At 40.8% G+C, this 22725-nt stretch overlaps 2 protein-coding genes across 4 annotated transcripts in view; one reads left to right on the top strand and one right to left on the bottom strand.

The window, feature by feature from the left end:
• Positions 1-207: 207 nt before the first annotated feature.
• Positions 208-19624, top strand: bag1 (BCL2 associated athanogene 1). Of its 2 annotated transcripts, XM_070880007.1 has the most exons (7): positions 208-283; positions 912-1040; positions 5289-5371; positions 9119-9232; positions 10579-10686; positions 13154-13216; positions 19122-19624. In XM_070880007.1, exons 1-7 carry the CDS (start codon positions 247-249, stop codon positions 19209-19211), a joined length of 624 nt encoding a protein of 207 aa, XP_070736108.1. In that variant the 5' UTR covers positions 208-246; the 3' UTR covers positions 19212-19624. The 2 variants fall into 2 exon arrangements, with proteins under 2 accessions (XP_070736108.1, XP_070736109.1); XM_070880008.1 differs by lacking the exon at positions 10579-10686.
• A 1693-nt stretch (positions 19625-21317) lies between these two features.
• fastkd3 (FAST kinase domains 3) overlaps positions 21318-22725 on the bottom strand; it is a 34350-nt gene continuing 32942 nt past the window's right edge. For both annotated transcript variants that reach the window (XM_070881097.1, XM_070881098.1), the window contains exons 6-7: positions 22243-22357; positions 21318-21994 (exon numbers count right to left, since the gene is read on the bottom strand). In XM_070881097.1, coding sequence (XP_070737198.1) covers positions 21896-21994; positions 22243-22357 — 214 coding nt within the window. In that variant the 3' untranslated portion in view covers positions 21318-21895. The remainder of the gene's footprint in view (positions 21995-22242; positions 22358-22725) is intronic.

Consider the following 22725-nt stretch of genomic DNA (forward strand, 5'->3'; position numbering starts at 1 on the left):
CAGAGTCTCACACGTTCAAGTACCGGGCTCCTCCCACACATCCATTACCGGCCCAGGGCTGTCTTGCCCCGCACAAAGATGGCGCCCGAGTACCAAGCTCCTCCCACATCCATAACCGGCCCAGGTCCATTCAGCCCCGCACAAAGATGGCACCCGCTTCCGTTCTCTTTCACGTCCGCGCAGCTGACCATTTCCGCTGCGGAGCGGAAGTTGAGTTTGCCGGGTGGCGGTGCAGGCAGAGGAGTGATGGCTGGCGACGCGGTGGGACTCACATTGATGCACGGTAATGGCCGGCTAGCCACCGTCTGCTGCCTCCATCAGATGGGGAGCAATAGCGGCTTTCAGGCAGCTGGCGCCGGGCGTTCGCTAATAGGAGCGGAGCGGGAGAGTCACCGGCATTCAGCACAAGGCGCAGGGAGGCGGTGCGACCCCCGCCTGTGTTTGCAGACTGAGCCCGTCCGGGTCCACCGCTGCAAAATGCGGGTGCAGGGAGTTAGTTGGACTCAATCGTTTTGTAGCCGAGCCCGGCCACTGCAATACGATAAATCTGCGTTTGCAGCGATCGAGGGGCAGAGTAACCTTTGCTTAACCTTTTAACGGTCTGTAGGTTATATTAATGAAAACTGAATAAAGTTGTGCATTTCATATAGCCGATAAATAATTGTGGCGTAAGAATATAGGGACGTTTTATATATAGAGAAAAGCAATCTGAATCAACAGAAGAGCTAAATCTCATTGTGTATGCTGTGTGTAATAATAAAACTGGATACAAATTATATGAACAGGGAGTATGCTCATCTGCTCCCTACTGTGATTATGGTGCTGCAATATGCCTTTTCAAAAAGCGCTGCAATGTAATAGGAACAGGATGTAAACATGTTTACTGATGTGGATTTGTGTTTCATTCTTAGGCAGTTCAAAACACAAAATTGAAATTTTAGCAGAACAGGAAGGGAGTGAACCTACATTACAGGACATGGCAACGGTTATTGCTCAAGTCACTGGGGTACCCCAGCAACTGCAGAAGCTAATCTTTAAAGGTATACATTCTCCTGTTAGAATGGGAAATGTACAAAATAATTTGCCCTAGTTCCCATTATGGCTATATATTCTGTGCACTCAAGAGTTGGGCTCATCTGAAACGCAATGATAACTGTCAAAAGTATTGTCATGGGTACTTCAACCAATAATATTTTGTGCTTAAATATAAAATAGTTTTGTAGTTTATTGGACAGAAAAAAACACATTCACAAACTGGATGTTGTGGGTTAGCAAAACATTCTTTCATAATCAGGACCAGAATTTGAATGCAGACTCACAGTCTCGATGAAATTCTCTTGTCTTGGTTCTGAGGCTCCTATCTGGTTTGAGTTCAAGCAGTCTTGATGTAGCTTCTTGTGTGATGTAGCTAGTACACAGCTACCCATGGCAATTCTTTGGCAGTTATAGACATAAAAACATAGAAAATAGGCGCAGGAGTAGGCCATTCGGCCCTTTGAGCCTGCACCACCATTCAATTTGATCATGGCTAATCATTGCAACTTTAGTACCCCATTCCTGCTTTCTCTCCATACCCCTTGATCCCTTTGGCCGTAAGGACCATATCTAACTCCCTTTTGAATATATGTAACGAACTGGCATCAACAACTTTCTGTGGTAGAGAATTCCACAGGTTCACAATTCTGAGTGAAGAAGTTTCTCCTCATTTCTGTCCTAAATGGCTTACCCCTTATCCTTAGACTGTGACCCCTAGTTCTGGACTTCCCCAACATTGGGAACATTCCTCCTGCATCTAACCTGTCCAATCCAGTCAGAATTTTATATGTTGCTATGGGATCTCCTCTCATTCTTCTAAATTCCAGTGAATATAAGCCTAGTCGATTCAGTCTTTCTTCATATGTCAGTCCTGCCATCCCGGGAATCAGTCTGGTGAACCTTTGCTGCACTCCCTCAATAGCAAGAATGTCCGTCCTCAGATTAGGAAACCAAAACTGTACACAATATTCAAGGTGTGGCCTCACCAAGGCCCTGTACAACTGCAGTAAGACCTCCCTGCTCCTATACTCAAATCCTCTTGCTATGAAGGCCAACATGCCATTTGCTGCCTTCACTGCCTGCTGTACCTGCATGCCAACTTTCAATGATTGATGTACCACGACACCCAGGTCTCGTTGCACCTCCCCTTTTCCTAATCTGGCACCATTCAGTTAATATTCTGCCTTTCTGTTTTTGCCCCCAAAGTGGATAACCTCATTTATCTACATCTGCCATGCATTTGCCCACTCTCCTAACCTGTCCAAGTCACCCTGCAGCCTCTTGGCATCCTCCTCACAGCTCACACCACTACCCAGCTTAGTCATCTGCAAACTTGGAGATATTACATTCAATTCCTTCCTCTAAATCATTAATGTATATTGTGAATAACTGGGGTCCCAGCATTGAATCTTGTGGTACCCCACTAGTCACTGCCTGCCATTCTGAAAAGGACCCGTTTATTCCTACTCTTTGCTTCCTGTTTGCCAACCAGTTCTCTATCCACGTCAATACATTACCCCCAATACCAGGTGCTTTAATTTTGCGCACTAATCTCTTGTGTGGGACCTTGTCAAAAGCCTTTTGAAAGTCCAAATACACCACATCCACTGTTTCTCCCTTGTCCACTCTACTAGTTACATCCTCAAAAAATTCTAGAAGATTTGTCAAGCATGATTTCCCTTTCATAAATCCATGCTGACTTGGACCGATCCTGTCACTGCTTTCCAAATGTGCTGCTATTACATCTTTAATAATTGATTCCAACATTTTCCCCATTACCGATGTCAGTCTAACTGGTCTATAATTCCCTGTTTTCTCTCCCTCCTTTTTTAAAAAGTGGGGTTACATTAGCTACCCTCCAATCAATAGGAACTGATCCAGAGTCTATGGACTGTTGGAAAATGACCACCAATGCATCCACTATTTCTAGGGCCACTTTTTTACGTACTCTGGGATGCAGACTATCAGGCCCTGGGTATTTATCGGCCTTCAATCCCATCAATTCTCCTAACACAATTTCCTGACTAATAAGGATTTCCTTCAGTTCCTCCTCCTCGCTAGACTCTTGATCTTTTAGTATTTCCGGAAGGTTATTTGTGTCTTCCTTAGTGAAGACAGAACCAAAGGAGTTATTCAATTGGTCTGCCATTTCTTTGTTTTCCATTATAAATTCACCTAATTCTGACTGCAAGGGACCTACAATTGTCTTCACTAATCTTTTTCTCTTCACATATCTATAGAATCTTTTGCAGTCAGTTTTTATATTCCCTGCAAGCTTACTCTCATACTCTATTTCTCCCCTCCTAATTAAACCCCTTGTCCTCTGCTGAATTCTGAATTTCTCCCAGTCCGCAGGTTTGCTGCTTTTTCTGGCCAATTTATATGCCTGTTCCTTGGATTTAACACTATCCCTAATTTCCCTTGTTAGCCACAGTTGAGCCACCTTCCCTGTTTTATTTTTTATGCCAGACAGGGATGTATAATTGTTGAAGTTCATCCATGTGATCTTTAAATGTCTGCCATTGCCTATCCACCGTCAACCCTTTAAAGTATCATTCGCCAGTCTATCTTAGCCATTTCACGTCTCATACCATCGAAGTTACCTTTCTTTAAGTTCAGGACCCTAGTCTCTGAATTATCTGTGTCACTCTCCATCTTAATGAAGAATTCTACCATATTATGGTCACTCTTCCCCAAGGGACCTCGCACAACAAGATTGCTAATTAATCCTCTCTCGTTACACAATACCCAGTCTAGGATGGCCAGCTCTCTAGTTGGTTCCTCGACATATTGGTCTAGAAAACCATCCCTTATACACTCCAGGAAATCCTCCACCGTATTGCTACCTGTTGGTTAGCCCAATCTATATGTAGATTAAAGTCACCCATGCATTGCACGCATCCCTAATTTCCTGTTTAATGCCATCACCAACCTCACTATATTCAGATAAGTTAGTAGTATGGTAAGTGTGGGGAATTGGACCAGTGTGTGGAGACACTGAATGCCAAAAAGTGGAAAATAAGTTCAGTTCAGTTGCACACTTATTACTGAAAACAGAAATTCCACAAACTTAAGATAGTCTTTCATAACTAACACAGTTGAAAGTTTTTACTATTTTATTGAGTATTCTTGAACTCTCTCACAATGCTAACAAATCCATAATAGCTGGGACTGTATAGAGCAGAACTCACTATATATTCAGATTTAAAAACTTATAACTAATACATTAAATTACAAATGGATAGGGATGAGAAAAGCCATTGGACCCATCGTCGCTTGTTTATCCAGGAGGAATCTATAGTCATCTATCACTGCATTCAGTTGATGATTGTGGATTTCTTCGCTTCCACTATGCCACCCATATGTTGATCATACTGTATGTGAATAACTTCTCGACTTCAGTAGTAAGTTTGTCTTTTATCAGTTTGTGTTCACTTGCCTTATTTTCATGATTTAACATGAATAAATGTACTGGATTTACTTTTTGTATACCATTTAATATATCTCTTAGTTGCCTCATATTAAGGCTGAAAATCCCAAGTTTTTCCACTTTCCTCAATTTAGTTCTCTGACTCTAGGGAACAATATCATGGTTTTTCTGTGCACTGTCAACAGAATTTGAATGTCTGTGACCCAGCAATAGACACAGTGCTTAATAATCTAGCTTGGGTGCACTCAAGGTGCAGACTGACCAGAGCACTATAGTTTTAGCCTTGACTTCGAGTTGTACTGTACTGTTTTAGTTATACAGTTCAGCATTCTATTTATTTTGTTGAGTGCTCTGAAATGACACGCCATCTCTTAATAGCCTTACATTTCATTCAACTTCATCCGTGGCTGTTTCAGTATAATTCGTGGAGTATGGGATTTTCTGTTCCTATGTGAACTACTTTACAATTATATCTATTAAATTTAACCTTCCACTGCTCACTTACATTTTTTATCTGATCCCTTTGTCAGTCCTTGGCTGTATCTTCTAATGCGATTGTCCTTCTAGTTTGGTTTTGTCAGTGAATTTGACCGATTTGTGTTTAGTTTTTGAATTCTAGTTCTTTGTGTAAATTAGAAACTGTTGCAGTCCTAACATAGATCTCTGGGGCACATCACTCAGCTCTCGCTACCCAAACAATTACCTGTTACTTTGCACCCTCCTGGCATTTTATTCATCATCCTCAAGCATCCAATATTGCTTCCCAAAATGTGTCAAAGCAATTAACAACATTTTAATGTTTTTTATTTTCTGTGTCATGTAGGTAAATCGCTTAAAGAAATGGAACAACCCTTGTCTGTTCTTGGTGTTAAAAATGGCTGTAAAATAATGATGATTGGTAAAAAGGTAAAATTCTATTTTTTTCCGTTTCAAAGACATTTTCCAACTAAATGTCTGAGAAAATCTTGTAAGATTTTGCATTTTGAACTTTCCCAGTAGAATTTATATATTCCCTTTTTTAAAAATGTATAACTGTATTTTTGTTTTCTCCTTCCTTTACCTGGGTTTCCCAGGACATGCACCATGTTCTCTACCAGCAGAGCAGACAAATTGCCTGCTCCAAGGCTTCTATCACTCCGAGGGTATTCTTGGGTGATTTGGCCTGTGACATTTTCCCTTCTTCTGTAGGGAAATACCCAGCATCTGCTCTATATTTTGACGAATTATGTAATGTCCAATTCAATCCACACAGCTGTTCCTTGTGTACAGTTACTGCAAAAATTACTTAATAGTTGATGCCAACTGGTACAATATGCATAATACATTTATATAATCTGAAAAATGTCTGACTTTTATCATTTTAACATGATTGATTTTTTTTTTGGTAATCCATCAGCAGGATGCTACATATTTGGCATTCTTTCAAATAATATGATTGTTTTGGTCGAAGAACTAATGATATCACAAAGTCAACTTTTTTTTGTGAGTCTCAAGTTAAGCACCAGATGTTGGTAGTTCAACATTCTGGCCTTGTCTCTTCTGACAAATTTGGATATTTTAGGGTAACTTAATTCGTAGGGCCTGGATTTTGCAGTCAGCGGCTGACTGCGAAGAAAGCAGCCCATAAAGATCTAGTGATCTCTGTAGCATCAATTTCACCTCTCCAACATTAATTTGAATCTGACACCAAGTCTCGGGGATCTCCAGTGTCTAGCAACAGTGATGTTATCAAGCTGGCTAAGCAGCAAATCAAATTGAAGAATTCTCAGACAGCAAACTAGGAAGTAAAATACACTGATTTTCCTTCACTTTTTTTTATCATTTTACAGAGAGCGAGCTAAAGATTGGGACATACACATGAGATTAAGGTAGAAGCTGAAATATAAACTTTAAACAAAAATTATATTAAAACCATGGAATTTTTATCATAATATAATATAAAATTAGTTTTTAAGGGTCAAAACGGGCCATTAAAAACCTGGTTACACTTCATTCAACAAGGCTTAACTTTTTGGGGGATTTTTAACAGCGATATTCCAGGGTAAAAAGGGAAGTTTTCATCAGTTCAGTAATTTCAATTGATGGCTAGCTCCAGGGCATTCAACAGCAAGCTCTGTGGAGCAGGGACATCAACTTCTTCATTTCTGCCTTTAACTGCACATGTGCGTACTGCAGAAGTTGCTGTCAGTTTCATAGTTGTAATGACCGCGATCACTGACAGTTTTGCTGTCATTACAACTACAAATTCCGGGCTATAGTGGCAGGCTGGTTCAGTTGGTAGCATTTGCAGTGTTTTGCTTTTTGTTTATTTTGTAACACTCTTGCTTCTGAGTCAGAAGATTGTGTATTGAGACCCCATTATCTGGGCTGACACTTCAAAACAGAACTAAGGGAGTATTACATTGTTGCCATCTTTCAAATGAGATGTTAAGCTGAGGCCCTGTTGCTTGTTCTACTGGTTCAAAGGAACTTTAAGGATACATTTAGAAGAGCAGGGAATTCTCTTGGGTAGTGTCCTGGCTAACTGTCCTACCTTAACCAATACTACAAAGAATAGATGTGTTGGTCATTCATTTTATTGCTGTTTATGGGATCTTGCTGTGTGCAAAGTGGCCTACAAAACAATAGTGAATAACGAGATGTTAAAGATAGTATTAGATTAAAGGAAGAGAATGTTTCCAAAAAGAATAGTAAGCCTTAGAATTGGGAGGATTGTAGAATTCAGCAAAGAATGACCAAGAAATTGATAGAGAATATGAGAATAAGAGACAAAAAAAAACAGATTGTAAAAGTATCTAGGTATGTAAAAAAGGATGGGATTAGTGAAAGTAAACGTGGGTCCCTTGGAGGCAGAGACAGGAGAAATTATAATGGGGAGTAAGGAAATGGCAATGAAATTTAACAAATACTTTGTATCTATCTTCACGGTAGAAGTCACAAAAAACATTCCAGAAATAGTGGGGAACCATAGTGCGAACAAGGATCTTAAAGAAATTAGTATTTGTAAAGAAATAGTACTGGAGAAGTTAATGGGACTAAAAGTCGACAAATCCTCTGGACCTGAGTGAGGGCCGACATCCTTGGGGTTTTAAAAGAGGTGGCTACAGAGATAGTCGATGCATTGGTTTTGATATTCCAGAATTCCTTAGATTCTAGAACGGTCCTCGTAGATTGGAAAGTAGCAAACATAACCCTGCTATTCAAGAAATGAGGGAGAGAAAAAACGGGAACTACAGACCAGTTGGCCTGACGTGAGTAGTCGGGGAAAATGCTAGAATCTGAGGATGTGGTAACAGGACAGTTAGGAGATCATCATATGATTGGGCAGAGTTAACATGGATTTATGAAAGGGAACTTGTGTTTGTCAAGTCTGTTAGCGAGTTTTTTGAGGTGGTAACTAGCAGGGTTGATAAGGGGGGACCAGTGGATGTGGTGTATTTGGATTTTCAGAAAGCATTTGATAAGGTGCCACACAAGAGGTTATTACACAAAATTAGGGCTCATTGGATTGGGATTGAAGATTGGTTATCGGACAGAAAACAGAGTAGGAATAAACGGGTTATTTTTGGGTTGGCAGGCTATAACTAGTGGAGTAATGCAAGGATCAGTGCTTGGGCCTCAGCTTTTTCCAATCTATATAAATGACTTGGATGAGGGAACCGAGTGTAACGTATCAAATTTGGTTACAATACAAGGTGGGAAAGTAAGCTGTGAGGGGGACAAAAAAAGGCTGGAAAGAGATATAGGCGGGTTAAGTGAGTGGGCAAGAACATGGCAGATAGAATATCATGTGAAGTTTGAAGTTATCCACTTTTTGGTAGGAAAAATAGAAAAGCAGAATATTTTTTAAATAGTGAGAGACTGGGAATTATTGGTATTCAGAGGGACCTGGGTGTCCTTGTACACGAATCACAGAAAGTTAACATAAAGGTACATTAAGCATTTAGAAAAGCAAATGGTTTGTTAGCCTTTATTGCAAAGGGATTGGAGTATAAGAGTAAAGAAGGGCTTTGGTGAGACCACCTCTGGTGTGCTGTAGTCTTGGCCCCCTTACCTAAGGAAGGATATACTTGTCTTGGAGGGAGTGCAACAAATGTTCACGAGACTGAACCTGGGATAGGGGATTGTCCTAGGAGGAGAGATTGAGCAGACAAGGCCTATATTCCCTAGAGTTTAAAAGAATGAGAGGTGATCTCATTGAAACATACAAAATTCTTAAGGAGCTTGATAAGGTAGGTGCTGGGAGGATGTTTCCCGTGGCTAGGAAGTCTCGAACTAGAGGTCATAGTCTCAGAATAAGGGGATAGTCATTTAGAACTGAGGTGAGGAGAAATTTCTTCACTCAAAGGATTATGAATCTTAGCAAATCTCTACCAGAGAGCTGTGGATGCTCAGTTGTTGAGTGTATTTAAGGGATTTGAGGGATATGGGGATAATGCCGGAGCGTAGAGATGAGATAGAAGATCAAACATGATCTTATTGAATGGTGGAGCAGGCTCGAAGGGCCTACTCCTCGTAATTCTTGTTATGTATTTCAAAAGTAATTTGTTCTATATGTAGTGCATTGAGAAGTGTGATAAAGCAAGTTTTTTTTTAACCAAGTCCTTTATGAACCAATTTATCCTGATTTGGTTGTTCTCTCTCAACTCACAGAACAGTCCTGAGGAGGAAGCTGAATTAAAGAAGTTAAAGGAGGTGGAAAAATCCACAGAACAGTTATCACATAAACTAGAAGAAATTAATGCAGAGCTGAAAGGCATTCAGAATGTGAGTTATTTTTTTATTGGCTTTTAAAGTACTTTCTCTTTTTGTTATCCTTTTCCCCACCCCCACCCCCCAAAAGAAAATAGCTACATTGCTGGACTGGGATGGATTGTGATGCTACCCAATCACTCTGTAAACACTGTTGCCCCTATATTTTGGCTCACTGGCAGTTCCAGGTTGAATCCTTTATGCTGGTCATGAATCTCAACCTTGATGTTAGGGGCATTGCACTTGGCCTCAATTCCTGGCCTAGGGAGAGGAAAGACCAGCCAAAGTATCACGCTTACTGGGTAAATGTATGAATGTAGATGAGGACAGGACTGAACTCAGCTGTTATGCCTCCATGGTCAAATAACATGCCAATATTTACTATCTAAACTCATGAAGAATTACCTCTTGGATAAAGTGCCTACCCCAATATAAATGGGGGGTGTGAGGGGTGGTAAGGAGAGGAAACTTCAGCAAACTGGTTTTGTTTAAAGTACTAGAGGAAGAAAATAAAATGTGGAGGATAGTGTATTTTCATTTGAAGGGGTTCCTTAGTGAGGTTGACTGTATAATTCATTGTTTGAAGTTAAGGATTAACTATATAGGTACCATAACGAGTTCAATAAAACCACATACAATCTTTCTGCATGATTATATTTTAAATGTATTAGGGTGTCAAGAATTTTTATGAAGTATTACAGACTTGGTAAAGTTTTGAGTAGCTTTTTGTAAAAATGTCTACAGTTTAGACAATGGTGCTCACTCCACTGCTAAGCTTCACACATAATTAACAAAATGGCATTGAAAAAAGCTTCACTGGGTACTTTGCAGATAAGGCCATACAGTCTTGTGATTGATATTTGCTGTACAGGATGAAACCCTTGTGCTTCTGCCTAATAACATGGAAATGGATTAATTGTAAATGTATAGTTTACTTTATAGTTACCCCGCCCCGCTCTCCCCCCCCCCCCCCCCCCCCCCAACTTCTCTTACAGGTTTCCTTGCACAGTTTCCCGATTGAGAGAGTAGAGAGGCAATGCCTTACAAAGGTTTTGTAACCACTACCATAGAGAAGTGGGAGAGCAACCGGGGGTATACTTGGAGTAATGAAATGCCCAATTACTGCCTCCCTCTTGTGTCACAGCTGAATAGGCGGACTCTCCATGGGAATAAACTGCTGTCATACCACACTGTGCTCGTGCCTCAATGTGTTATGCCACTCCACCAGCCTAAATAGCATTTTTTGATAGTTTCCTGAAATGGTAAGCGTTTTTATTTAACTTGCAATATCGGATATGTGGAACATGATGTTCTTGGGTAAGCAAATTTTGAGCTGAGATTTTGTTTCTCGCATCGCCCAGGGGTTCCTAGCCCGGGATCTTCAATCTGCTGCATTAAGCAAATTAGAGAAGAAAGTGAAGAGCACATCTGAACAGTGTATGAAGTTTCTTGAACAGATTGATGCTATGGTGGGTAAGACAGAAAATGACAGACATCCACAACTGCTTATAAATGGAATAACCACATAATTGCTGTTTTTGGGGATTAGCTAGAAATTTGATTTTTTCCTCCAGTTTGCATTGACAGTTTAAATTTTAATGTTTTCTATTTCTGTAAGAAGATTAGTTCACAATTTTTAAAAAACCTTATTTCAACATCCTGCTTTTTCAAATAATGGTCAATCCAGAACTTCTGTATACAGTAATTACTTTTGAAGGACTTGCAAGTTGATAATTAAACTTTCTTAAATTGAAATGGATCAGCAAATTTTAATCCAAGACAAGATACAGAAAATACATTTGTCAAAATTTAAATTACGTAGCTTGATAAAACAGCTAACATATTTGAACCAGTAGTGCTTTAATCAGCTATTTATGCACTTTGATTTTCTGGAATTTATTTTTGAAATCTATATCAACTTCCTGTTTCTCTTATGTTCAAAATACAATAAAGTAAAACAAGGATTCCACAAGGATGTAAATGAGTGCAGGTCTAATCATTGTTAAATGCATCTAGTTAAGTAGCATTTGTCTGTTTAAATATGGTTCATACGACTTTACAATGTCACCATTTTTTTTTATTTCAATGGAGATCATTTGACAATTTTTAAAAAAATGGCATGTGAGGAAAGCACAAGAACTATTCTCAATCCAGGTATCAGTTTAATTGTGTAAGTGCATGTGAAAATTTTAATTGTGTAGTACAAACCTAGTTTGGATCTATCTATAGATGGGAGCAGGAAATTGCAAAGGGACATAGACAAAGTGTGTGGGCATAACTGGCAGATGTAGTGCAAAGTGTAAGATCATCTACTTTAGATCCATGAAGGACAAGTCAAAATATTTTCTTAATGGTGAGAGACTAGGAGCTGTAGAGGAACAAAGGGATTTGGGTGTAAATGTACACCGATCACTGAAATCAAAAAGGCTAATGGAATGTTCGCCTTTATCTCAAAGGACTGAATTCAAAAATGAGGAAGTAATGCTTCATTTGTACAGATCCTTGGTTAGATCCCATCTGGAGTAGTGTGTTGTTTTGGGAACCACTTTTCGGATATATTGGCCTTGGGGGATGGCTGGGTGTACAGCTCAGATTTATCTGAATTTTGCTGGGTTTGAAGGCTTAAATTCTGAGGGCAGGTCAGATGAATTTGGCTTGTATTCCTTTGAGTTTAGAAGGTTGAGGTGAGATCTAAGTGAGGCTGTTAAATTGATAAAGGGATTCAATAGAGTAGATAAACTATTTCCTCTGATTGTGTAATCGAGAACAATGGGGCATAATGTTAAAAAATTAGAGATAGACCATTCTAGGAGTGAAATCAGGAAGCACTTCACACAAAGGGTAGTGGAAATCTGGAACTATTCCCCCCAAAAAATGTGGGCTAATTAAAATTTTCAAGACTGAGATCAATATATTTTTATTAGGTAAGGATATCCAGGGATATGGAGCAAAGGCATGTAAATGTTGTTGAGAGGCTGACTCGTGTCCTATGATTTGTGTCTCCATTGCAGAATTACCCATAATTCATAAAGAATAAGCTATTGCAAAGCATTATCAGGTCAGCTTGGGGGTGTGGGTTATAAATGTTATTACGTGAATCCAGTAAAGTGATTGAGATAATCAAACAAGGTTCCAATCCTCTATGCAGTAAATCAATCATTGTATTTTATTTTCAGAGGATTCCTCTACTATTAAAACAATGTTTTTAATCTGATTATTTTTCATTAAAATGTAGTGCTTTTTAAAATGCATTATTTTATGACATTCTGAATGAAAAAAGTCATCCTTCTGGATACTTCTTGCAACAAAGACCTTTAACAGTGATTGCAATGAATCTTGCCATTTAACTTTAGTTAATTGATTTAGAAATGTTAGATTGAAGTTATACATCAATACAGAAGTTACATAATTTGCTCCAGCAGTATATTCAGCAGGGTAGGAAATGTCTTTACTTGCTAATTGTGATCTTGGCTTGATATAATTGTTTATATTTTTAGTTTGCATTTATACTAAACCATGTATACTTGTTACTCAACAAACTTGAAATTGTGGAATTTTCTTGGAAAATATGAAACTGATGAGTTTAAAAACTACTCATCATATATGATGAACAATCGAGAAAAGGATCCTCATTTTTTGAAGCATGTTGGGTAGAGGTCTTCAGTTTTATACTCCTTCCAGATGCAATCAATGCTAGTTTGGCTCCTGTCACAACTAGTATTGTGTGAAAACCTAGTCTGAAGGTACATGCATTTGAAAAGTCCTGGAACATAATCTTAGCAAACTTGATCAGAAGACCATGTAGCATACTGGATTATTCCCTCCATTTCAAGAAATTCCAAACTTAAATTTAATTTTAAACAGCACTATAGTTCAGATTTGTGTGGATTGCACCATTTATACCTGACAAATAACACATTTAAAATTTATTTTCAGAGTTTGCCTGATGACTTTAGTGACTGCAGACATAGAAGGAAAGGTCTAGTGAAGAACATACAGGTGAGTCTTGCATATTGGAGATTTAAGGGATAGCTTTCTCCAGCAATCAGTGATTGTTACTAGGTTGTGCTGCATGTTGTCTTGTTCAGAAAGTGCTACTCAGAATTCACAATTTAATGTGCAAGTGATATGTATATACAGACTGGAAATAGCTAAAGGAGCATTTTCTGTGTTTATTTCTAGCATCCACAGTATTTTGCTTTTGTTATATATATAGGATGTTGTATGGTCATACAGGATGGCCAGCCAATGCAGAGCAGCTAGCAACAGAGCGAATAAAATGTTGAGCTACATAGCCAGAATAGTAGAGGAAGTAGTGATTAAACTATACAATGCTATAGTCAGCCCATACCCAACCTTGAGCACTGTGTCCAGTTTTGGTCGCTGATGAACATAAGAAATAGCCCCTCAAGCCTGCTCCGCCATTTAATACGATTATGGCTGATCCGATCATGGACTCGGGTCCACTTCCCTGCCCGCTCTCCATAACCATAAATGGGCAGCCCCTTCGTCTAAGATTATGCCCTCTAATTCTCGTCTCCCTTATCAGTGGAAACATCCTCTGCATCCACCCCGTCAAGCCCCCTCATAAAATATAATCTTTGGATAAGATCACCTCTCATTCTTCTGAATTCCAATGAGTAGAGGCTCATCCTTTCCTCATAAGTCAACCCCCTCATCTCCAGAATCAACCTAGTGAACCTTCTCTGAACAAATGAGACAATCGGGTATTGGAGTCTGTGGAGGAGAGCCGTGAGGCTGATCCCTAGTGTCAGAGGTCTACGGTAAGACTGGAGAAGTTGGATTTTTCAGTCTGTAAAAGAGGAATCCGAGGTGATCTTGGAGGTAGATAAGATAGTTAAGGGAATGGAAAACGAAAGTGGAATATTACTTCAAATTGCAAGAGTAGAAAAAGGGGAAACGTGTTGAAACTTTTAAAAGGTAAATTTAGAACTGATATGAGGAAGTTCTTAATTCTTCAGAGTTTTTAACACATGGATACACTTGGATATGAAAAACCTGGAATAACTTCAACAATTAAATACTGAAATGGGCAGACTATAGTGTCATTCTGGTTGAATAATCTAAGATGGGCCAAATGGTCTTCCTCATCTGTAATTAGTTTCTGAAAGTCAGACCCAAAACCATCCGTTTATTTCAAGTGTAGTTAGCATCTTATTTAAGTGATAGCATCTTCAAGTTATCTTGCATTGTAACTACAATTTTTATCATACAGATAAATCTCTTGTCGTAAGTATCACTGAAAAATTTGACTGATGGACAATGTTCCCCATAATTTTTTTGGGGGGTGTCCGGCCCCTTCACAGGTTCGCGTATGCATGAACTTTAACATGAAAAAAAGCCAGTCCCGGGCTGCGCGGGACCAGCGGACCATGCAGATTCTAGGGAACGATACTGATAGAACAAAACTGCCTTGAGTGTTTAAACACTGAATAAACTTCATGGAAATATTTTTAGTGGCATGTAATAAGTTTTGTAAATCGTTTACACTTCCCAGGTTTATGTCAATGTTACAGTTTGAAACAAACATTTACAATTCAAGCTATGAACAGTGGATGTTTCACTTCAATTCGGTCAATTCTGCAACCTGGAAGCAGGTGTGTAAATGGTGCCTTTGGGGAGGAGTTAAACTAATATGGCAGGGGGATGGGAACCTACGCAGGGAGACAGAAGGAAGTAAAATAGGGGCAGAAGCAAAAGATAGAAGAAAAGTAAAAGTTAAGGGCAGAGAAACCCAAGGCAAAAATGAAAAAGGGCCACATTGCAGCAAAATTCTAAAAGAGCAAAGTGCGTTTAAAAGGACAAGCCTGAAGGCTCTGTGCCTCAATGCGAGGAGTATTCGTAATAAGGTGGACGAATTAACTACACAGGCAGCAATTAATGAATATGATATAATTGGCATCACGGAGACATGGCTCCAGGGTGACCAAGGCTGGGAACTCAACATCCAGGGGTATTCAACATTTAGGAAGGATAGACAGAAAGGGAAAGGAGGTGGGGTAGCGTTGCTGGTTAAAGAGGAAATTAACGCAATAGTAAGGAAGGACATTAGCTTGGATGATGTGGAATCTGTATGGGTGGAGCTGTGGAATACCAAAGGACAGAAAACACGAGTGGGAGTTGTGTACAGACCACCAAACAGTCGTAGTGAGGTTGGGGACAGCATCAAACAAGAAATTGGGGATGTGTGCAATAAAGGTACAGCAGTTATCATGGGCGACTTTAATCTACATATAGATTGGGCTAACCAAATTGGTAGCAATATGATGGAGGAGGATTTCCTGGAATGTATTAGGGATGGTTTTCTGGACCAATATGTCAAGGAACCAACTAGAGGGCTGGCCATCCTTGACTGGGTGATGTGTAATGAGAAAGGACTAATTAACAATCTTCTTGTGTGAGGCTCCTTGGGGAAGTGACCATAATATGGTAGAATTCTTTATTAAGATGGAGAGTGACACAGTTAATTCAGAGACTAGGGTCCTGAACTTAAGGAAAGGTAACTTTGATGGTTTGAGATGTGAATTGGCTAGAATAGATTGGCAAATGATACTTCGAGGGTTGATGGTGGATAGGCAATGGCAAACATTTAAAGATCACATGGATGAACTTCAACAATTGTACATCCCTGTCTGGAGTAAAAATAAAACAGGGAAGGTGATTCAACCGTGGCTAACAAGGGAAATTAAGGATAGTGTTAAATCCAAGGAAGAGGCATATAAATTGGCCAGAAAAAGCAGCAAACCTGAGGATTGGGAGAAATTTAGAATTCAGCAGAGGACAAAGGGTTTAATTAGGAGGGGGGGAAATAGAGTATGAGAGGAAGCTTGCCGGGAACATAAAAACTGACTGCAAAAGCTTCTAGAAATATGTGAAGAGAAAAAGATTAGTGAAGACAAACGTAGGTCTCTTGCAGTCAGATTTAGGTGAATTTATAATGGGGAACAAAGAAATGGCAGACCAGTTGAACAAAAACTTTGGTTCTGTCTTCACGAAGGAAGACACAAATAACCTTCCGGAAGTACTAGGGAACCAAGGCTCTAGTAAGAAACATAGAAAAATAGAAAATAGGTGCAGGAGTAGGCCATTCGGCCCTTCGAGCCTGCACCGCCATTCAATAAGATCATGGCTGATCATTCCTTCAGTACCCCTTTCCTGCTTTCTCTCCATACCCCTTGATCCCCTTAACCGTAAGGGCCATATCTAACTCCCTCTTGAATATATCCAATGAACTGGCATCAACAACTCTCTGCGGCAGGGAATTCCACAGGTTAACAACTCTGAGTGAAGAAGTTTCTCCTCATCTCAGTCCTAAATGGACTACACCTTATCCTAAGACAATGTCCCCTGGTTCTGGACTTCCCCAACAATCGGGAACATTCTTCCTGCATCTAACCTGACCAGTTCCATCAGAATCTTATGTTTCTATGAGATCCCCGCTCATCCTTCTAAACTCCAGTGAATAAAAGACCAGTTGATCCAGTCTCTCCTCATATGACAGCCCAGCCATCCATGGAATCAGTCTGGTGAACCTTCGCTGCACTCCCTCAATAGCAAGAACGTCCTTCAGGCTAGGAGACCAAAACTGAACACAATATTCCAGGTGAGGCCTCACCAAGCCCCGATACAACTGCATTAAGACCTCCCTGCTCCTATATTCAAATCCCCTAGCTATGAAGGCCAACATACCATTTGCCTTCTTTAGCACCTGCAGGACCACTTTCAATGACTGATGAACCATGACACCCACGTCTCGTTGCAGCTCCCCTTTTCCTAATCTGCCGCCATTCAGATAATATTCTGTCTTCGTGTTTTTGCCCCCAAAATGGATAACCTCACATTTATCCACATTATACTGCATCTGCCATGCATTTGCCCACTCACCTAACCTGTCCAAGTTGCCCTGCAGCCTCTTGGCGTCCTCCTCACAGCTCACACCGCCACCCAGTTTAGTGTCATCCGCAAACTTGGAGATATTACACTCTATTCCTTCATCCAAATCGTTAATGTATATTGTAAAGAGCTGGGGTCCCAGCACTGAGCCCTGCAGCACCCCACTAGTCACTGCCTGCCATTCTGAAAAGGACCCGTTTATCCCGACTCTCTGCTTCCTGTCTGCCAACCAGTTCTCTATCCACGCCAGTACATCACCCCCAATACCATGTGCTTTGATTTTGCACACCAATCTCTTGTGCGGGACCTTGTCAAAAGCCTTTTGAAAGTCAAAATACACATCCACTGGTTCTCCCTTGTCCACTCTACTAGTTACATCCTCAAAAAATCCAGAAGATTTGTCAAGCATGATTTCCCTTTCATAAATCCATTTTGACTTGGACTGATTCTGTCACTGCTTTCCAAATGTGCTGTTATTTCATCTTTAATAATTGATTCCAACATTTTCCCCATTACTGATGTCAGGCTAACCGGTCTACAATTACCCGTTTTCTCTCCCTCCTTTTAAAAAAAAAAAAAAAAATGGTGTTACATTAGCTACCCTCCAGTCCATAGGAACTAATCCCGAATTAATAGACTGTTGGAAAATGATCACCAGTGCATCCACTATTTCTAGGGCCACTTCCTTAAGTACTCTGGGATGCAGACAATCAGGCCCCAGAGATTTATCGGCCTTCAATCCCATCAATTTCCCCAACACAATTTTCCGCCTAATAAGGATATCCGTCAGTTCCTCCTTCTCTCTCGACTCTCGGTCCCGTAGTACATTCGGAAGCTTATTTGTGTCTTCCTTTGTGAAGACAGAACCAAAGTATTTGTTCAATTGGTCTGCCATTTCTTTGTTCCCCATTATAAATTCACGTGAGTCCGACTGCAAGGGACCTATGGTTGTCTTCACTAATCCTTTTTCTCTTCACATATCTGTAAAGGAGAGACTGGATCGACTGGGCCTTTATTCACTGGAGTTTAGAAGGATGAGAGGGGATCTCATAGAAATATATAAAATTCTGACGGGACTGGACTGGACAGGTTAGATGCAGGAAGAATGTTCCCCATGTTGGGGAAGTCCAGAACCAGGGGACACAGTCTAAGGATAAGGGGTAAGCCATTTAGGACTGAGATGAGGAGAAACTTCTTCACTCAGAGTTGTTAACCTGTGGAATTCCCTACCACAGAGAGTTGTTAATGCCAGTTCATTGGATATATTCAAGAGGGAGTTAGATATGGCCCTTATGGCTAAAGGGATCAAGGAGTATAGAGAGAAAGCAGGAAAGGGGTACTGAGGTGAATGATCAGCCATGATCTTATTGAATGGTGGTGCAGGCTCGAAGGCCTACTTCTGCACCTATTTTCTATGTTTAGATGTAAATTCCCAATCAACGTAACATGCATAAAAAATAGTCCAAGAGTCTGGATATTTCAAATTTGATGCTGCACTTACTAGTCTGAGACTGGTAGCTGCAATATTGGGTCTGGCTAGGCAATACATTTACATATCCTGTCTGAACTTTTCAATTCGTATGGCACAAGAGAGCTCTGCATAAGCATGTAATCACAGTGGTTAAACTAAATATTGAGAGAGTGCGAGCAACATTGTCCACACTGTTGGCTGCGGGCAAGCTTTAAAAAGTGCCCATGAGGCCCGAGACCCCCCCCCCCCGAAATGATATTCTGAGCATCTGTTTAAAAAAAAAAGTCAGTAATACTAAAGAAGTTGTCTGTCCTCTTATTTCTGGTAACCAGGGCACAAACTGATTAATTTGACATTTTTTGTCTTCATTTAAAAAAAATCTAACTTTTAAAAACAAAAGAATAGAAAGCAATATCCTGCAAAACATGTAGAATGATCCAGATGGCCTCTATTAAATGTATATGAAAAAGCCTCTACATTTTATAGTGAAGCATGAAATTTCTCCTTTTTTGGCTGCAGACTTGCTTGGCTCAGTGTGACGTCATTGAAACAAATATCTCACAGGAACTAGAGAAACTTCAATCAAAGAACCTCGCTCTTGCTGACTGATTTTACGGAAATAACTGAGGATTATAATAGTAAGGAACCACCCTCTCCAGTTTTTATTATTTAATCTAGGAGAACTTTTAAATTATTTACAAACTGGTGTAAATAATGGTTTGGAGAGCACAAAACTTTGTAATAAACATAACCAACTACCTTCTAGGACAGTAATGTGTGTTTATTCTGATAATTCTCTTCTATTATCACTCCAGAAGGTTCTCCCAGTTACTACAAAGACACTGGGTTGTTTTAAAACACTTAATGGTCATAAGTTCAAGTATTATTGGACATAGTTGGTACTGAAGTAAACATATACAACATTGCATTTTTGTATTCTAGCAGTATGTTGTGCTGCTTGCATGTGGTAGTTACTCAAAATGCAATCTGCATTTCCTTAATAAATTACTTCATTCCATTCATTTGATATGTCTAATTTATTTAACATTCTTTGGTGATTTTCATGATTTAACCAAAAAACGGTTATTCTACATAATTGAAAATAAAGAATTATAGAGGTGGTCTCAGCTGTACTACTGTAGGTAGGTGCTTATTCACCCTATGGAGAGTGTTGATGCTAGGCCATTGTAACACACACCTTAGCAGCTAACTTAAAAGTTGCAAGTCCGTTCCCATTCTTTCTTGACTCAGGAGGTTTATGACACAATGATTTCATGCCATTGTGTGGAGAAAAAAAAATAAACGGATCATAAGTTTAACACAACCGATGCTAACTGCACAAAATACCTTGACCGGCATATAGCTATTGAAGGTTTGGTGTAATCGGGCCATAAAGTTCAATCAATGTGAGGCATTAATATTTCTAACAATCACCAAAATATGCAATAGCATTTGTGTATATGAAGTAGTTACAGATGGGTCCATCCAGGAGTCAGGCTAGATCTTGGTTTCAGTACTCAACCTTGTACCACCTCTTAACTTAATTTCTTCTGCCCAAAACTTTAATTTCATAGGTTTTTGGACATTAAAAGATAAATCATATTAATCCGTGGTACAAGAATGTACCTTCCTCCAAATAAGTGCATTTAGTACTGGATTTAATTTTTCAGTAGTTTCTATGGGCCCAAGTTTCCACATGATTTGCGCCTGATTTTTAGGAACAACTGGTGGAGAACGGACTATCTTAGAAATCGCAATTCTCCACATTTTATTTTTCTGCAGTTCTAGTCAGGTAGAACAGTTCTACTTTGGAACAGAATTTTTTCTTCAAAAGGGGGCGTGTCCGGCCACTGACGCCTGATTTGAAAGTTTCCACAGTGAAAACGTACTCCAAACTAAAGTAGAATGGAGCAAGTGAAGATTTTTGTAGAACTGAAAAAACCTGTTCTACACATTAAAAAATCAGGCGCAGGTTACAAATTAGGCGTCCAGAACGAGGTGGGGGGGGAGGGAAGTCATTAAATTCTATAATAAATCCTTATTTATACTTATACAAATATTATACAAATAAATCCAAACTGAATACACATTTATAAGCAAAGAAAAGATTAAATAAACCATCTTCCTACCTGTGTGAAAGTGCTTCAGGCAGGCCTTTCCGGACCGAAGGCTGAACGGGCCGGCCCCAGACTTCGGGCAGGGCCCGTCCCCTGCACCAGATTTACAGGTAGGTGGTGTTGGGGAGGTTCGGTTCGGTTCCGGGAGGGGGGAGGAGGGAGAGGGGAGGGGAGGGGAGGGGGAGGGAGGTCAGGTCGGATCCAGTCCGGTAGTCGGGTTGGGGCGGGGGGGCGGGAGCGCGAGTCGGGGAGCGGGAACAGGAGCGCTGGTCGGGTCCAGTCCGGTGGGGGGGGGGGGGGGGGGGGGGCGGGCGGAGCGGAAACAGGAGCACGGGTCGGGTCCAGGCGGGGAGCGGGAACAGGAGCGCGGGTCGGGTCCAGGCGGGGAGCGGGAACAGGAGCGCGGGTCGGGTCCAGGCGGGGAGCGGTAACAGGAGCGCGGATCGGGTCCAGGCGGGGAGCGGGAACAGGATCGCAGGTCGGGTCCAATCGGGGGGGGGGGGGGGGGAAAGAGAGCGGGTGTCTGGTCGGGTCCGGAGGCGGGGGGGGGGTGGGGGGGGAGCGGGTGTCGGGTCTGGTTTGGGGGGGGGGGGGGGGGGGGGGAAGCAGGAGCTGGCCGTGGGAGGAGCCTTATTCATGCAGCCACAGTAAGGCCATTCAGCCAGGGCTAGGGGCTGCGTGCTTCAGGCCCCTCCCACACAGTTCCGCGCCTGGAGCTACTGCACTTGCGTGCCCACTGTAGCGCGCATGTGCAGAGGTCCCGGCACTGTTTTCAGCGCAGGGACCTGGCTCCGCCCCCCTACAGCTCGTGCTGGCTGCGCCGAGGGCCAGAGGACCTGCAGGGAAGTGGAGAATACGGAGGATTTTTTTAGGCGCACTTTGTGGCGCGAAAAACGGGCATCCAGGTCGGGACTGCACTGTTCTAGGCGCGTGTGGAAACTTGGGCCCTATATAATGGTATTTATAAAATACACAACTATTATTTCAGTACTTTAAATGGTACTACACATAAAATAAATTTTTTAGTCTTCTGTGTTTCCATTAGTTTCAGTACAATAGTTGTATTTATATAAGATTCGAGAAACTAAAAATGGTAAATATTGCAGCAGGAAATGCATCATTGTATATTGTCTACTGCTGGCAATGTGGGTTTCAGACTGGAAGTTAAATGGCTCTTCACCAAGCAAGTCTGTAGCTGTGTGGAAAGATTTTCTTGTGAAGGTATTCTACCATCTCCTCATGGCTCTGCAGCTTCTCAAACGCGTAGAATGGAATCTGGATAAAGCAAATTACAGGTTTTCACATTATACTTAACAGTGCTTAAGTAATTGATTTAATAAAAGCATACATGCCTGATTTCATGTGCAGACACGAATTGTAATCACAGGCCATCTATGATAGGTTGGAATTACTGCCAACAAAGCATTTTATAGCCATATTGAAGAATGTGTCCCAGATTTTTTTTTCACTTGATGAGATATTTACAGTTCACTCAAGTTGTCGTATCCAACTAGTATGCTCACCTGTACAACATTGTACCCCAGCAGCCGCAGTTGCCTCTGTTTGATAGTTTCTTTCCCAAGCAGGTTATGACTGTTTACAGAGAACCTTCTCTGGTCATCAATGCATAGTGCTATTCTGAAAAAGATTAAATGATGACTAGTACACAAAATGTGGATTCAATTACAACTTACATTTATATAGTGCCGACAACATAACACCTTTCCACGGCTGCGTTTTAAGGTTTTTAAAGGTGGAGGGGGGTCAAGGGATGTAGTTTCACAGAACAGGGCTAAGGTGGCACATAGAGTAGGATAGCACAAAATCAGAGTCAGAAGTGGGACATCATGGAGGGATTGTAGCGAGGGAAACGGCATCTAGGATCCGAGTGAACAGGCCAAGCAACTTGTATATCTCCTTAACCAGCGCAAGTATTGGGAAGGAAGTGTGAATTCAATGGCAAATCAGGTACAGAGGAAAAGAGAGCAAAAGGCAACTAAAAAAAA

This window comes from Pristiophorus japonicus, chromosome 5, assembly GCF_044704955.1.
Source record: "Pristiophorus japonicus isolate sPriJap1 chromosome 5, sPriJap1.hap1, whole genome shotgun sequence".
Lineage (NCBI taxonomy): Eukaryota > Metazoa > Chordata > Chondrichthyes > Pristiophoridae > Pristiophorus > Pristiophorus japonicus.

Bases quoted from the DNA above. Each gene is read 5' to 3' on its own strand.
- bag1 (XM_070880007.1), top strand. From the start codon at position 247: ATGGCTGGCGACGCGGTGGGACTCACATTGATGCACG. The intron at 5,372-9,118 runs GTAAAATTCTAT...CTCAACTCACAG, and splicing joins TAATGATGATTGGTAAAAAG to AACAGTCCTGAGGAGGAAGC. The intron at 9,233-10,578 runs GTGAGTTATTTT...CGCATCGCCCAG, and splicing joins AGCTGAAAGGCATTCAGAAT to GGGTTCCTAGCCCGGGATCT.